Raw genomic sequence first — 16955 nt, forward strand, 5'->3', positions numbered from 1 at the left:
GAACAGAGCCATGGTCTGATCGAGCCAATGTGGGTGGAATCCTCGGAGACTTAAACAAAGGAGTTTGAGGGATCCTGGTAAAAATACATGAATAAGCTCTCGAGGTGGATGTTATTCCTAGTAATTCATGTAAGGCGTGCGCCTCAACGCAGTGATGGGGAGTGGTCTCGATTGGAGATAGATTGAGGGGAAGCTTGGACCAACGCAATGAAAAGGAGTGGTCTCGATTGGAGACACATTGAGGAGAAGGGGAGTAGTTTCGATTGGAGACAGATTGAGGGGAAGCCTGGACCATGTGAATAATGGTGAGACTTCGTTTGAGGAGAGGATTGTTGGGTATTCAACCAAAGTCCCACATTGAAAGATCAAGGAAAGATGTGTAATCCTCGGAGACTTAAACGAAGGAGTTTGAGGGATCCCGATAAAAATCCGTGAATAAGCTATCGAGGTGGATGATGCTCCTAGTAATTCATGCAAGACGTGCGCCTCAACGCAGTGAAGGGGAGTAGTCTCGATTGGAGACGGATTGAGGGGAAGTCTGGATCATGTGAATAATGGTGAGACGGATTGAGGGGAAGTCTGGACCATGTGAATAATGGTGAGACTTCGTTTGAGAAGAGTATTGTTGGGTATTCAACCAAAGTCCCACATTGAAAGATCAAGTAAAGATCATGTGTTCATATATGAAATGATATATCCATTAGTATGAGGCCTTTTTGGTGATGTCCAAAAAGCAAAACCATGAGATTTATGCAAAACTATGAGATTTATACTCAAAGTGAACAATATCATATTATTGTAGAGATATCCGGATTCCATTCTTCCAACTTGGTCCCCTCCAATTCATAACCTTTTTCTTATCCTACAAATCATGGCCACATTATGTGCTCACAAATTTTTCAAAGAAGAATTTCAAAAAGAGAATTCGCAAGCAACTTTTAATCCAAGGGGTATATTTGATTTGATTGAGCTAAATTTCTTCGTTTAATATGTTAAAAATCAAGAATTTTCTTTTTTCAAAAAAGAAGAATTTGATGTTGGTCGAAGTCCACTAAGCAAAATTTCAAAAAAAAAAAAAAATTTCCGGCAAGCGTGCACTCCACGCGACCAACACACGCAGCTATAAATATCCAAACCCCATTGGTGGCAGTGGAGAACAGGGGAAAAAGATGCAGTCTTTGCAGGAGAAGGCATCGGAGTGGAGCGGGGTTCAGCCTAACGATGCATTCGCCATTGATGGGATAAATCTTTTCGAGAAGCTTGGCCTCCAGACTTTCATCAATCTATCCACCAATTTCTACAACAGGTTTCACTCTCCCCTTTCAACATTTTGGCATGCAATGGCTGCTGCGATTTGAGTATATTGGTTGGTGGAATTTGCGGATTGAGTTTTGAGCCTTTGGTTTACAAGATACTTGGGTATCGGTTCAAAGATGGACTGTTGTTTAGAAGAGTGGAATTCTGCTTATTATTGGTTGAATAGATTTTAGTTTTGAGATATAGCCCGTTGCTTTAATTTTTTTAAGATCATGGTCTGCTGCGACCCCTTAAGTCACAAGGATTTGATATAGTTTTCTAAATATACAAGAATCTCACGAAGACAGTACCCATCACCGGCTTCTCATGTTTGTTGGCTTTAAGAAAGTCCATCACAATATTTAGTTGACCCCAAATTCCACGTCTTTCAGATTTTTTGTCGCATATAACTAGTAAATATGATAAAACATTTGGTAGGTTTTACAAAAGTAGTCCCAATTAGTGTGTCTTCTCTTTTGTTTTCTCTCGAATGAGCTCCCGTCGAATCTTTTTGATATATGGTGTGCCTACCTTCAGGTCCAGAGATCTAGGATATATTTGAGATTTTGCAATTGAGTATTGAGAGAGAGAGAGTCGTTAAGATTTTATAATCTCTTTTGGTTTATAGCGCATTTCCTTGGCCGTCTTTGCCTGCGGATCTGGCCAAACACCGAATCACCTCGACGCTTGTGTCATTGGATTGTTCTGTTACTATTACCTTACCGTATATCTATATCTATTCTGTTCGACTTTTGAAACTAGTGGTGTCATAGATATGCTCTTTTTTTAAAAAAAAATTATGTCTTCTGCATTGGTGGCGAAATTTGAAATTAGAAAATCTGATTGGAAGAATAATTTTTGTCCATCGTGTGTCAAGATGTGAGCTCATTTAGTTCAGCAAGTGTTGCTTAAAGGGCTTGAAGGATAAGAAAGCTTAAGCAAGTTAGCAAGATTGTCATATGATAAGAGATTTTAGAATGGGCACATATTGCTGGTAAGTTGTATTTAGCAAATGTGATGCTACGCTGGGCCACTGAGGAAACTGCTATGCTAAGTTGTGGGGTTAAGATTAAATGTTTGCGTACGACTAAATCTCTCAGAAATGGGCTTCATCCAAAACAATGTGTATATGCTAATTGTTCTATAGAAGTTACACCAATGCAAAGTCATGTTGATAACTTAAATAAAATTATTCTTGGTTTGAAGAATATTGATGATAAGGATCAGGTCTTACTTCTTAGCTTTGTTATGTTATTCACCTTGTTTTTGTATGAGCATTTTGTTGATACACTGTTGTATGGTAGAGACACCATTGCTCTGGAATATGTTAAGGGATTGTTGAATTCCAAAGAATTGAAGAAATCATGTCTGAAAATTGGAATGAAAATCATTCGAGTTGATTATGTACTTATAGGTTGAGGAATTGGAAAAGAAGCAAAGCAAAATGGGAGACAAACATAAGAGAGGAATACGGAACTATGAATACGTCATAGAAATTGATTACCCGAAATTTCTTGCCTCAAGAAAAGAAGAGTGAACTATATATGGTCAGGATAATTGGTGATTGATGTTGCGTTATCTCATTCAGATTCAGATTTGATTTTGCTTGTTCTTGATTTCCATGACAAGGTTACGTGAATGAATGAACGAGAACATATATTTTGAATCGAAACATTTTAAATGTATTTGGGATTTAGAATTTGATTGGTGATAAATTCTTGTTTAAGCTTTTGTGATTTCCTGTAGTCTACGTTTTGCCCATCACACATGCGCTAGACCATGAATTGGTTATCAAATTTAAGCATTTATTACGTTATATGCTGTAGAGTTTATGATGATGAGGAAGACTGGTTTAAGTCAATTTTTACAAACTCCAAAAAGGAAGATGCTATACAGAATCAATATGAATTCTTTGTGCAAAGAATGGGAGGGCCTCCTCTGTACTCCCAAAGAAGAGGTATTCAACTAAACCATGATTGTTTCATCTATAGTCTTATCGACAAAATTGATGCCGTCGAACTCCAGGCAGGACTTCAAAGTTCTATTTTTGCATGTACTGCACCTTTTGTTGATGATTAAGATTTAAGAAAAATGGTTTCCTATCTAAAAGGAACAAGATGAGGTGTTGGATCGTCATTGTGTTGTTGAACAAGGAATGGATAAAGCACAAATAATTACCGATTTGGTGATAAATTGCTGCACTGTGACTTCTCACTTTTGCCAAGCAGCCATTGTGTATCAAGTTATTAGATTAACTTCCTGCTTCATATCTCCATCCATTCGATGAATGCCATTGCAATTTTAGATTTATCAACCAAAAAAGTTGTGCTCATTCTGGTACCTCCCACAGATTCACGTTTTGTGTGTAGCTTTTTTCTCAATAGTTTGCAAATTTTGCTATTTACTTAGCTTGAAACGTTTGCTGCTTGGCTTTTGGAAGGACATCCCGCATTGATTGCACGTCATCGACCATTTCCTGTCACCCACCAAGCTGCTGAGAGGTGGCTGGATCACATGGAACAAGCATTGGCTAGCACCACGGAAATTGATGAGAGCTCCAGAATAAAAATGATGAATTTCTTCAGGTACAAGCTATCCATCATTATTTTTATTTATAATGGCTCCATGTAGACCAGGGAATTTAGTTTGGGCCATGGTTATTTTTTGGTATTTCAAGTGTCATTTTTCTAAAAAAAAAAATTCTGAAAAGTTAACTTTTCAAAATTCAGAGGAGAGTAATTATCCGTTATTTTCTTGTGAAAAAGTCTATAAAGTTGAAATATCTTCAAATTTAAAATGCGTTACAGTGGACTGGGATATAACATAATAAGAAAATTGATAGCGGAATTATCAGAAATTTAAATTTTAAACAACTTTTACCAGTTCTTTTTCTTTTCTAATAAATTCTAACCAACAGTTTCCTTTTGCTCAGGCACACTGCATTCTTTCTTGTGGCTGGGAACGAATTAAAGAATCAAAAACAAGGATTTGCATGCAAGCATGCAGCAGGAAAACCTGCTGCAGCTTAAGATTCTTGCCTAATTGGAGTATACCCAATTGGTAACTAATTTCAGGAAGACATCAGTGACGTTTGAGAAAAACATGTCATGAAGATTTCAATAATTTTAGCAATAAAAAATTTACGTTCTTATTATCTCTACATTATTGTTTATATACAGCTCGACAAAATGTACACGTTAGATGAAGGGGCCGTATGTAGCATCTTCATGGGTAGAGAAGATGACCAACGAACTCAAGTTCAAAGTTTTATTTTATTTATATCTTAGGAACATTATGCATTGACGTGAAGTTTGTTTCTTCATCTAGACTGCCTATGTTTTTCATCCATCGTGATTGCCTTTTAATTTTAGTGATTTCTTTGGTCCTCCTATGACATATCGGTGTCTGCATATACCCACCAACCTTGATCCACCTATGAAGACCTAGTCGAACTGCTCGCTGTCCTCCGGTCTGAATTTCTTGAAATTTCAGTTGTGGGTTGCAAGTATAGAACCCAGAGTTTGATTAGGATGTCTAGTACAACATAGGATGACCTACCTTCTCTGGCAGTTTCACTTAGATGGCTAATCTTTATGTGCACCAACACAACCTTGTATCACTATTCCCTACCACTTCAAGAAAACTAAGCATAAATTAGTATATCAGAATATTGCATGAGGACAATACATTACACTTGTAGTTGGGAACAGAAGAAGCTACTAGGAGACTTCTCAGACTTAGAAATCGTTAAGAGGACGATTAGTGTTATTTGGATTACATTGTTATTCATGAAAATCAACTCCCTCCCTGTTTTAACTGCTCATGCACATGTAGCTTACGATGTAAGTAGCTAAAGGAGTCGTCCCCATAGTTGAGAAGGAACTGGAACAGTTGTCCAGGATGAAAAGCAGGCAAGCTTATTAACCCAAAGAAGTGAAAGTCATTTCTTCTAACCTCATCCATCCACCCCTGATCGTCTTGTAGGATCAGCGTATCTTGCAGAGAATGACCGATACAGATTGTCTGGCTCAACCCTACTGAACCCTTCGTCGAAATTCTGCATGTAACTTTGGTGATCATATGTTTTTTGCACAGTATAGGAGTCTGAAGTTGGATTCTTTAGTTTTGTGATCCTTCGCCAGAATATTAGCCATTTGGGATGTGAGTCGTACTCTCTTTGCATGTCGTTCCTGCCCAAACGTATGCTATTGCTGCGCTTAGATTTCCAGTTGCTCAAGGACATTGTTGTTGAAGGAGAAGGAGAATAGAGAAGGTGTATGTGCATGAAACGGTGATTCATATTTGCTAGGAAGGTTGATTTTGCTTTTATAGAGAGGAAAAAGGGAAATCACATGGGCAAGTCATGATTCCTAATAATGGTTCACTTATATAAATTCAATTATCCATCCGAATTAAGTTTTGTTTTAAGGATAAAGTCTATTTGCCAAAAAGATGAGTTTTTGGCTAGCTAGCTGACGAAGAACTTAGCAAATAGCCCTTGTGTTAATGATAGTATCAGTAATATTTAATCACTTGGCGTGATGAAGTCACAAGCCTCGACAAAGCGCAATCATTTTTCTACTTAGTTTTGGACGACATATAGGTTTACTTGCAAATTTTGAACTAATTTTAAAATTTCCTTTCATTTATGTTCTAAATCATTTGTTGAATCCTTAGTCTCCTTTCGTGTCATCTTTTTTGTTGTAAAATATGGGGTATGATGGTTTTTGTTTCCAGTGTTTTCCAAGATTCGTATGCAAATGAGGTTTTTTTGGGCTTTTTTTGTTGTTGTTGGACAATGATCATGTTTTAAAACATAGAAAATAAGTTTTTGAAATAAATAATGACGAGAAAGTAGCATTTGTCTTAACAAAAAAGTTCAGTGAAAAAAAATTCTATTAAAAAAAAACTACTTTGGAATCATAAGAGCGCCAACCATCTAATACCATAATCGAACACACATACTTTCTGCCACTTTTTTGCAGCCAAATTTATGCATTCTTTTTTCCAGAAAGCTGGGTGCAACATGTGCACATCCATCATTTAAGTGGCCCTTCGTCTAAAATACAGATACGTTAACAAAGTTCAATTTTACAGGAAAAGGGACATACCGGCATACAAATACATGGTAAATACATTTGGGAAGAAATTATGGAGAAAATTGCAAATAAAATTTAAATTAACATGGCCAAGCGATCCAAGCCTAGTGAGTTCTACCTAACATGAACACTCAACATGAAGATCTTGCCAAGCAAATATTGAAACCTCGGTTTTCCTTCAGAAACCAGGCATGTACCAAGGGTGAACTGTTGTCAAGTAAAAAACAGTACGAGGACCTTTAATTTCAGACCTTTCTGTTGATTAATAATATCAGAAATAAAAAAAAAAAAACAGTACGAGGACAAAGGGGGTGCACGACAACTCGCAACAGAAGTTCCTGAAAACCAAATTATCTTAAACAAAATGACACCAAAATTTGATACAGTGCCTTTAATCACGATCCAACTTACGTACCACAGAACAGATGCACCCTTATCTTTTAACTGCAATTATTTGCTATTTTATTTAACACAATTTGACAGTTCAAAAACCCAGATTTCTGAGTTAACTGAAATTCAAATGATTGTTTTTACGCTGACATAAAATTATTAAAAATAATAACTGGCCAACCTCTTCCTCTTGCTTGTCCTTTTGATGTTCTTGTCATCCGCTCATCCTCCATTACCTCAGCATATTTTTCTCATTCTGGACATGGAGATGAATTTGAAGATAATTTAGAAGCTTTTAGCATTCCCATAATCACATGAAGTCTTCTTCCAGCTCTTGCAAGGATTTGTTGGTTGATGCTATTTCCTTGTTAGACGTCATCTTCTCAGCTACCATCAAATTTTTGTAGCTCCTTAAATCAGCATGCCTTTCTTTTTCCAGCTTTTCCATCTCTTCCCTACGTTTCTGCCAGAAGAATAAAATGGGCAAGAAGTTCATGCAGACAATGACTTTTTTTCCTGTTATTTCGAACAAATATAATGCTCATGCCTGGCTAATATATAACTCATATACATCAATTTAAACCGGTTTTTACCAGAAAGATGTTACGCATGAACAAATTTTTTTTCTACAACTCAGAATGAATTTTAGCATACCATACAACTTAAATTGAATCTTGGTCGTATACCTATTTTTTTATATAGATGTCAAATGAAGTGGAATGACCAAAAGATCATTTTTTTAGGACTAAAATATTAACGATGAACCAAAAACCCAAAAAAAATCAATTAAATTAGGGTTATTAAAGAAAATAAATGACACAACTCACTTTCTCTCTGAGCTGCTGTTTCCTTTCTGCTCTTTCAGCTGCATTAACTGCTTCTCTTTCAGCTAAACATGAAGAACAGCGTGAGTGTAAATCTCTGAAGCTCAAGTTTAAATTATAAAAGCCATATACTCAAAGACACATGACTTGAAGAACCAGTGAGAAAACATAAAAGAGCAAGAAGAATTGCAACCAGAAAAAACGAAGAGACGCACACACACCTTTTAAATCAGGTTTTCTTTCAACCTTTGTCTTGTTTAACCTGTTCACGATCTCATTTATCCGCTTTTCCACTCTCACAGTACGAACCTGAGCAAGAAAAATATAAACTTACACCTCAAGGCTCAGTCAGAAAAAGATGGAAAGCTGCAAAAGCTAGGATCTTTCAGTGATTACAAGAAAAAATGCATAATGGAGCTCACCATTTTTGGGTTGTGGAATCCAACTTGCCCAACGTCCATGGATGCAGTTTTCTTAAGATTTTGCCATGGAGTATAAACAACATCAACATTGTTCACTTTGTTTCCTGAAAGTAGAAAAAATTTGAATTGTAAGGGGCTTGTTAATGCCGTCAACTAAAATTATGCACATGGTCCATCAATCAAACCAGAGAAAACCTCAAGCATGCGATGTGATTAAGTCAACAACATTCACCAGATAAAACCTCAATCATGTTGATGCCGCCAACTAAAATTATGCACATGGTCCATTAATCAGACCAGATAAAACCTCAAGCAAGTGATTAAGTCAAAGGCATTCACCAGATAAAAAAGAAACCATGAAAACTTTAGAAATGAAACGCAGTGTAACAAAATAACTCATAAACCAATAACATGCCCTGGATAGAATTTGCCTTCACCAGTTGGGCACAATCTTCCAATACACCTTCGGAAATGTCATCAATAGTCTGGCCCTTGTGCAATCTCAAATAAACATGGGCTGAAGACATTTTATCCACATGGAACCTACAGAATATAATACCAGTCAAGAATGCAAAAATAGAGAATTCACAAATAGGTGTTAAATGCTTATCTATGCAGCGACCAAGCAGGCATAGATGTCTTAGGCAATCCCTTTATAAATCAGCAAGAGGCATAGTAATTCGATGGCACCCACACCCTAGAGTAATTTTGTCGATTAATTGTGTCCAGACCAGGAGGCGAATTTGGTTTTCAATCAATAATTCATAAGATTCGTCTAATGGATGACTAATCTTTTTATTATACACTTTGTATTTACTCAAAAAAAAAATTTGTTATGTACGAAGTGAGTCTAAATAAAATCAGATCGTGTTATAAATATATTGCTGGCCTGCCCAGCAAGTGAACACGAAACATGGTCCAAATGCAAAAACCAGATATTCGGTGAACTTAAAAGCTTTCCCACAGAAGGGAACTACCTCTTAACAATTAACATTATCCAACCTCCTCTGGAGTGGAATGGCATGAGCCTCTCCCTTAGTATAGACTAGGGAGAGGAGGCAGGATCAAGACCCCTACCCACAATGTTGCATACAATAATAACGATTTTACGGACATTACTGCTCTAAACAACCATCAGAGGGATTTCTTCATCAAATTCAAATCGATCACTATAAAAATACTCAAGATTGTCTAACGCCATAAAATCATCACAACATCATATCATCAAGAACAGCTGAAATAAGCTAATTGCAACAGCTACTTGCGAAAAAAACCCATCAATTGAAATGAGCAAAAAAACAGACAGAAAGTACCATATGTCTTCGATGAAACCATATTTAATGAGCTCCTCGTTCTCGTGCTTGTCGAGACCCATGAAAATGGTGTAATCCCCCGATTCGGGCCGGACCTTGAAGTAGAACACCATCTTCTTCTCTCCCTCTCTTAGGGTTTCACTTACTCCCTACGCAATTCCCCTCTGCTTTCCTCTCATATCCTCCTCTGTTATAATTTGATGCCTCCCGGAGCTGGAAGTTTTATTTGAGTCGGTTAATCGGGTATTCGGGTTTTATTCTATCACAGGACCAGGCGCCTTGACCCGACCCGTTTTTATATATGTAATCTTTGTTTTTGTTTTTTCAAAATATGGACAGGTTAAACTTTCGAGTCAAATGTACTAAGCTGCAAATTAAGTTAGTCGGATAAATTATATTTGAAAATTTTTGTGTGAGAGGTTCGATCCAAAAAATATTGGCAGAAGAAATCAAACTCATGAGTATTTGATCATTTTCTTATCTACTTCATCAACTCGGCATATCACAAAAAAATGTTTTTTTTTTTCGAATAAATATGAGTTCTTAAAAATATATTTGCAAATAAAAATTGACTATTCCCAAATTCCAATTCACTTATTGGATCCAATATCGATCTTTGTCAAAAAATTTGGCCGAATCATATTCAACCATCTTCGCTTTTAAACGATTCCTTTTCCATTTGAGATCTCTTGACTTCACTTTTATTCCTTAAAGAGCTTTGAAAATGAAATCAATTGATCGTGTCGCATATTTCAAAGCATAAAATCTATAAAAGTAATTTCAAAATATTATACGTGTTATTTATTTGGTTGAGAAAAAAATAGGTTTAGAGCCCGTTTGAATTTTGTAGAGATTTTTTAAAATAAGTGTTTTTTCAAGTTATAATATAATTTTTAACTTTTGAAAAAGCTTTTTTTTTTTTTACTTTAAAAAGTGCTTTTTTAAGCAATTATTACCTGAAAAAACACTTTTTTTTAATAAAAAAATGCTTTTTTGGTGTCGCTTTTGATATCAAACGGGGCCTTAGTTATCATGTTTCTTATATTTCTACCATGTAAGTATATTTATTGGATTCTTATACATTTGAGATTTATATATATTTTTTTTTGATAGACCGCAAATTTGATGATAAATATGATGCATATTTGAAATATTACTGTGAAATTTTCCTGTGGAATAATAAATATGACTATACAACTTCATTATGTATCCATACACGCACGAACACGTTTCTCTATATATATATATATATATATATATATATATATATTATGGAATAGATTAATATGATATTTAAGCCACTTTCTATGTTATTTTATTTAGATTCAAATCGTTAGAACTTAGATATGCAAGATTCTAAAACTTTTTCTTCGTATATTTCATTTAGTGGAATAGCCAAGCCACTCTCTATTGTATCCTCTCAAAATAATTGGATGGGTGGGAATCTGCTTTGTCCTTTGTACACCTATGCGTGCGGCTATGCCATGCACATTAATGCGTAACTTTTATTTATTTATTTATCGGTAAATTAGGTTTACATATTTAATCAAGAACTTAGTTTTAGATTCAGTACCTATGTCATAAATTTAAATTTTAAACTACCTAATACCACTAAAATCTTTCTTTTCACTTCTTTTTTCATGTTTTATCTTCTTTTTTCTTAAATTTTTATTTTATATCATTTTTTAATATTATTTTTTCTCACTTTTCACGACCTCTTTTTCTTCTTCCCTTTCCTCATTATGCTTGCGGCTCTGTTAAATCCCTAGCACCTTTCTTCACCTATTTTCCATCCTCTTCTCTCCTCTCCCAATTTTTTCTCCACCAATATCCATCTCTTCTCCCAACATCTAGCATCCACGCAAAACTCACGGACTTGCAACTGACGATTTGGAAGTTGCCACTGACGTGGGACAACGAGCATATGTAAGCAAGAGAGGAAAGTGAGTTTCTTCTGATATCTTTCATCTTATGATGTGTTTGTTCGATTTGTCCAACTTTTTATTCAATTTCAGCTAGGTTGTTAAAATTTTCTCGAAGCTGTGGAAATCAATTTTTAAAATTATTTGTATGCAAAATTTTGAAAATTTTATTTGTGGTCTTGACAGTTCAAATCTTTATTTTCCTTCATGAATCCGATTTTGTTTTCTTTTTTTCCCTTATTCTGAATGTTATTATTGCTGCAATTTTTAATGGGTTATTGTTATTTTGTTTGGAATCGACTATGATGGCGTGTGTTTTATGATTACTACTATATTGATATTCGTGTTGCTCATTGGGGCAGTGATTTGCATTTTGGTTGATTGGTATTTGACGAATGTGACTGTGATTTTTGAATCAAATTTGGGGTTTGCGCCATTGAATACGAGCTCTTATATAATGAAGGGGATGAAAAAAGTTTGAATTTCCATGAAACATGGTATTATATATACTAGTATAAAATCTAAAATTTGTCCTGAAATTAGAATCAAAATCAATTAAATAAAATATTTGTCACATTTTTGTTTGTAAGCACTACAATAACAAACTACACAATATGTGGACTTTCTCTCCACTTGATAAGCACTACAATAACAAAATAACAAAATATTACATGTATTTGGTAAGCACTACAATAACAAACCACTTGAGGATCATCAATATGTGAACTTTCTCTCCAAGTGTACGAACAGTACTGTGGTAAAGATACACGATCTAGAAAATGAAGTAATGGAGATATACAGATATGTCTTATTCCCTATTGGTGTGAGATCTCACTGGTTTTTGCTTGTGTGGAATAATGAAAAAAAGGAATTTGTGATGAGGAACTCAATAGAAAGCCCATATGACAAGACAAGTGCGAGGCAGTTTGTAAGTAATGCATTATTTTACCTTTCTCATTATGTGATGTAATTATTTTTACTATTACAATAATTCAATTTGTGTCGAGGTTTAATTTCTATTAGGATACTTAAGGATTTTCAAGGATCTTGAGCTTGGCAATTGCAACGCGGGATTCCCAAAGTGTAGAGTCCAAGGGCCTAATCCAGATTGTGGTGTGTTTTACTTTCCTATGGGTGGAGTGATATGCTCGTGATGACCCTTTTACATGGACTAATTAGACTTTTCAACATAGACGGTAAAAGGGCACACATAGTTGCAGTCATCCTAAACGACGAATATGGTTTGATGGAGAAGGACTAAGGAAAATGAGAATGGAGTGAACAATTTTGTTGGTGTATTTTGCACTGTACTTTGATCGAATGTATAACTATGTTGATAAAGTTGGTACTGTATTTTTGTATAATTGATGTTTAATTTCTATTTATAATTATGTTGATGAATGTGGTACTGTATTTTGGTGAAATGGATATTTAATTTTCATTTATAACTATGTTGATGAAGTTGGATGTTTAATTTTGGTAGAATGAATGTTTAATTTTCATACCATAATTAGACGTTATTATAATTTATTTTCAAGCAAATGTACTACGTATCATTATAAATGGTACTGCGTTTCTGACCAAGCACCAACACCACAATGTAAAACATTTATGGAAGATGTACCAAATTTAACAAATTCGCACACCACAATTAGACATTATTATATTTTATTTTCAAGCAAAAGTACTACGTATAGTTACAAATGGTACTGCGTTTCTAATCATGCACCAACACCACAATGTAAAACATGTATGGAAGATGTACCAAATTTAACAAATTCTCATACCACAATTAGACGTTATTATACTTCATTTTCAAGCAAAAGTACTACGTATAATTACAAATGGTACTGCGTTTCTGATCACGCATCAACACCACAATGTAAAACATGAATGAAAGATGTACCAAATTTAACAAATTCTCATCCAATAATTAAACGTTATTATACTTCATTTTCAATCAAAAGTATTACGTATAGTTACAAATGGTACTGCGTTTTTTATCACGCCCCAACACCACAATGTAAAACATGTATGGAAGATGTGCCAAATTTAACTAGTTCTCATACCACAATTAGACGTTATTATACTTCATTTTAAAGCAAAAGTACTACGTATAGTTACAAATGATACTGCGTTTCTGATCACGCACCAACACCACAATGTAAAATATGTATGGAAGATGTACCAAATTTAACAAATTCTCATACCAAAATTAGACGTTATTATACTTCATTTTAAGCAAAATTACTATGTATAGCTACAAATGGTACTACATTTCTGATCACGCATCAACACCACAATATAAAATATGTATGAAATATGTACTAAATTTAACAGATTCTCGTACCACAATTAGATGTTATTATACTTCATTTTTAAGTAAACGTACTACGCAATATAAACGGTACTGCGTTTCTGAACCATGCTCCAACACCACAATTCGAGGTTATTATACTTTATTTTCTAACTAAAGTACTACGTATAGATATAAATGGTACTGTGTTTTTAACCACGCACCAACACCATAATGTAAAACATATATGAAAGATGTACCAAATTTAACAAATTCTCATACTACAATTAGACGTTATTATACTTCAGTTTTAAGCAACGGTACTACGTATCAATACAAATCGTACTATGTTTCTGACCACGCACCAACATCACAATGTAAAACATGTATAGAAGATGTACCAAATTTAACACATTCTCATACCACAGTTAGACGTTATTATACTTTATTTGCTAACTAAAGTACTACATATAGATATAAATGGTACTGCGTTGTTGACTACTTCATTTTCAAGCTAAAATATTTTGGTTTATACTACAAAATTAGACATTTGATGTATAAACATGTGTTAATCACCATTGATGATACAAAATGAGGACATTTTATGCATACATAAAGTTGTTTTAACCATAGATGTTACAAACATATACAATGGATACATATACATATGTTTGTTAAGAACCATATATGCTACTAAATTAGACATTATATTGCATAAACACATGTTTATAAATAAAATGTCTAATTTTATAGCATCAATGATGATTGACACATGTTTATGCATGAAATGACTAATTTGGTTGCATATATGGTGATTAACAAACACATGTATATGTATCAATTGTATATGTTTGTAACATCTATGGTTAAAACAACATTATGTATGCATCCAATGTCCTAATTCTGTAACATCAATGGTGATCAACACATGTTTACACATCAAATGTCTAATTTTGTAGCATCAATAATGATTATCACATGTTTATGCATTCTAATATCTAATTTGATACCATGTAAGGTGATTAACAAACGCATGTATATCAGTATATGTTTGTAACATCTATGGTTAAAACAACCTTATATATACATCCAATGTCCTAATTTTGTAGCATCAATGGTGATGTTGGTGTGTGGTCAGACGTAGTACCGGTTATATTGAACAGTAGTATAATAGATCAAAAATAAAGTATAATGGAGACTATTTGCGGTATGATGGTTTGTTAAATTTGGTACATATTCCATACATGTTTACTATGGTGGTGTTGGTGCGCAGTCAAAAAAGGTAGTATCTGTTTTAGAGCCCAGTAGTATAATATATGGAAAATGGGGTATAATATAGGCTATTTGCGGTATTATCTGTTGTTAAATTTGGTACATCTTCCATACATATTTTAACATGGTGGTGTTGGTGCATGATCAAAAATGCAGTATTGTTTATATTACAATATATGAAAAATAAGGTATAATAGAGGCTATAATGGAAACTGTGTTATATTGTCCCGTAGTACAATATATAAAAACTGAGGTATAATGGAGGCTATTTGCGGTATTATATGTTGTTAAATTTGGTACATCTTTCAAAATGTTTACCATGGTGGTGTGGGTTCGTGGTAAGAAACGCGGTACTAGTTATATTAATCAGTAGTACAATAGATGGAAAAAGAAGTATAATAGAGACTATTTGCGGTATGAGTTTATGTTAAATTTGGTATATCTTCCATACATGTTTACCATGGTGGTGTTGGTTCGTGGTCAGAAATACAGTACCGATTATATTAACTAGTAGTACAATAGATGGAAAAAAAAGTATGATAGAGACTTATTGTGGTATAATGTTATGTTAAATTTGGTACATCTTTCATACTTTTTACCATGGTGGTGTTGGTGTGTATTAAAAAACATAGTATTAGTTGTATTAACTTGTAGTACATTATTACATGAGTGTAGTATAAAATTGGTTTAACTTGGTATAATATTTTGGTGCTAGGTCAGAAACTTAGTACCAGTTGTATTGACTCGTGGTACATTAACAGGTAAATGTAGTATAACATTGGTTATGTGAAGTATCATTTTTTGTCAAATTTTGTATAAAAGTGTGACACAATCAATTTATAAGTGTTAATAACCACAACCGACACATATTAATGATTCAATAAATGGAAATTACACACCCATTCTGCCAAAATACAGTACAAACTTCATCAAGACAGTTATCTATCCGATCAAAATACAGTATACGCCAAAACTAATTGTCCACTCCATTCTCATTTTCCTGAATCCATTTTCATCAACCCATATTCATCATTTAGTATGGTTGCAGCAACGTGTGCCCTTGTACCGTTTATGTTGAAATTAGTCTGATGATTCCATGTAAAAGGGTCATCACCAGCATAGCACTCTGTCCATAAGCAAGTAAACACACCACAATCGGGACTAGTCCCTTGGTTTCTACACTTTGGGAATCCCACGTTGTAATTGAAAAAGTCAACATCCTTGAAAATCCTCAATTATCCTAACAAAAATTCAACCTCGACACAAATCAAATTATTGTAATAGTAAACTAATTGCATCACATAATGACGGAGGTACAATAATGCAATACTTAAAAACTTTCTCGCACTTTTCCTGTCATATGGACTGTTTATTGAGTTTCTCAGCACAAATTTCCTTTTTCAATACTCCACACAAATAGAAACCAATGAGATCTCATACTAATAGAAAATAATACATATCTACATATCTATATTAATTACTTCCTCATCCTACTCGTTTTCGAACCATTTCTAAATCAAAAAATAAAACAGCATGCCCTAAATATGATAGACAACTTTCATGGTAACAAAGAAGAAAAAATACAATTAAACCAAAGAAAAGATTTTTTAGTTTGAACCGTCTATACCTTATTTTTCCCAAAAAAATCATTGATAAATCAAGTTTGAACTATTAAGAAGACTTCACATCACTTAACAACCAACCTAGAAATTTTATTGAAAAATTGCAATGAGCCAACGAAGATTTATTATTTAAAAAAAAGCCCCACAGCCTAAGCATGTTGCGTAAGCATAGAATGCATATAGATATCACGTTATCTACCATTAAATAACACCCAATTCGCAAGACATCGGACAAGCTCTACAATCAACCAAATAATCATTCCCCACTCGTTACCACATCGCAAACCATTCCAAAAAAAAAATAAAAATTAGAACAGTGTGAGAGTATGTGCCTCGCCCTAAAATGATTAGTCTCAATAATCGATATTTCAAATACCAATGTCATTACCCTATATCTCATTTTCTACACCAACTTGCAATCCAAAATCCTAATATACAAATTAATAAGAACACAATCACATAACAACGTAACATAAAAATTCAGAAATAAAGCAAACCG

General features: G+C 34.2%; 2 protein-coding genes across 3 annotated transcripts; one reads left to right on the forward strand and one right to left on the reverse strand.

Annotated features, from left to right (window-relative positions):
• Nucleotides 1-1128: 1128 nt before the first annotated feature.
• Nucleotides 1129-4622, forward strand: LOC140871904 (group 2 truncated hemoglobin 3-2). Its single transcript, XM_073274648.1, has 4 exons — nt 1129-1306; nt 3123-3253; nt 3737-3881; nt 4229-4622. The coding sequence occupies exons 1-4, from the start codon at nt 1170-1172 to the stop codon at nt 4323-4325; spliced, it is 510 nt and encodes a 169-aa protein (XP_073130749.1). The 5' UTR covers nt 1129-1169; the 3' UTR covers nt 4326-4622.
• Nucleotides 4623-6259: 1637 nt separating this feature from the next.
• On the reverse strand, nt 6260-9529 carry LOC140871605 (uncharacterized). Of its 2 annotated transcripts, XR_012147723.1 has the most exons (7): nt 9345-9529; nt 8447-8574; nt 8032-8135; nt 7831-7918; nt 7613-7674; nt 6967-7248; nt 6260-6602 (listed from the first exon to the last, which is right to left on the reverse strand). XR_012147723.1 is itself a non-coding variant. In XM_073274187.1 (6 exons), exons 1-6 carry the CDS (start codon nt 9455-9457, stop codon nt 7096-7098), a joined length of 648 nt encoding a protein of 215 aa, XP_073130288.1. In that variant the 5' UTR covers nt 9458-9529; the 3' UTR covers nt 6789-7095. The 2 variants fall into 2 exon arrangements, 1 of the variants encoding a protein (XP_073130288.1); XM_073274187.1 differs by lacking the exon at nt 6260-6602 and having other exon boundaries at nt 6789-7248.
• Nucleotides 9530-16955: the final 7426 nt, after the last annotated feature.

Source organism: Henckelia pumila, unplaced genomic scaffold, assembly GCF_033568475.1.
Source record: "Henckelia pumila isolate YLH828 unplaced genomic scaffold, ASM3356847v2 CTG_461:::fragment_3, whole genome shotgun sequence".
Taxonomy (NCBI): Eukaryota; Viridiplantae; Streptophyta; class Magnoliopsida; order Lamiales; family Gesneriaceae; genus Henckelia; species Henckelia pumila.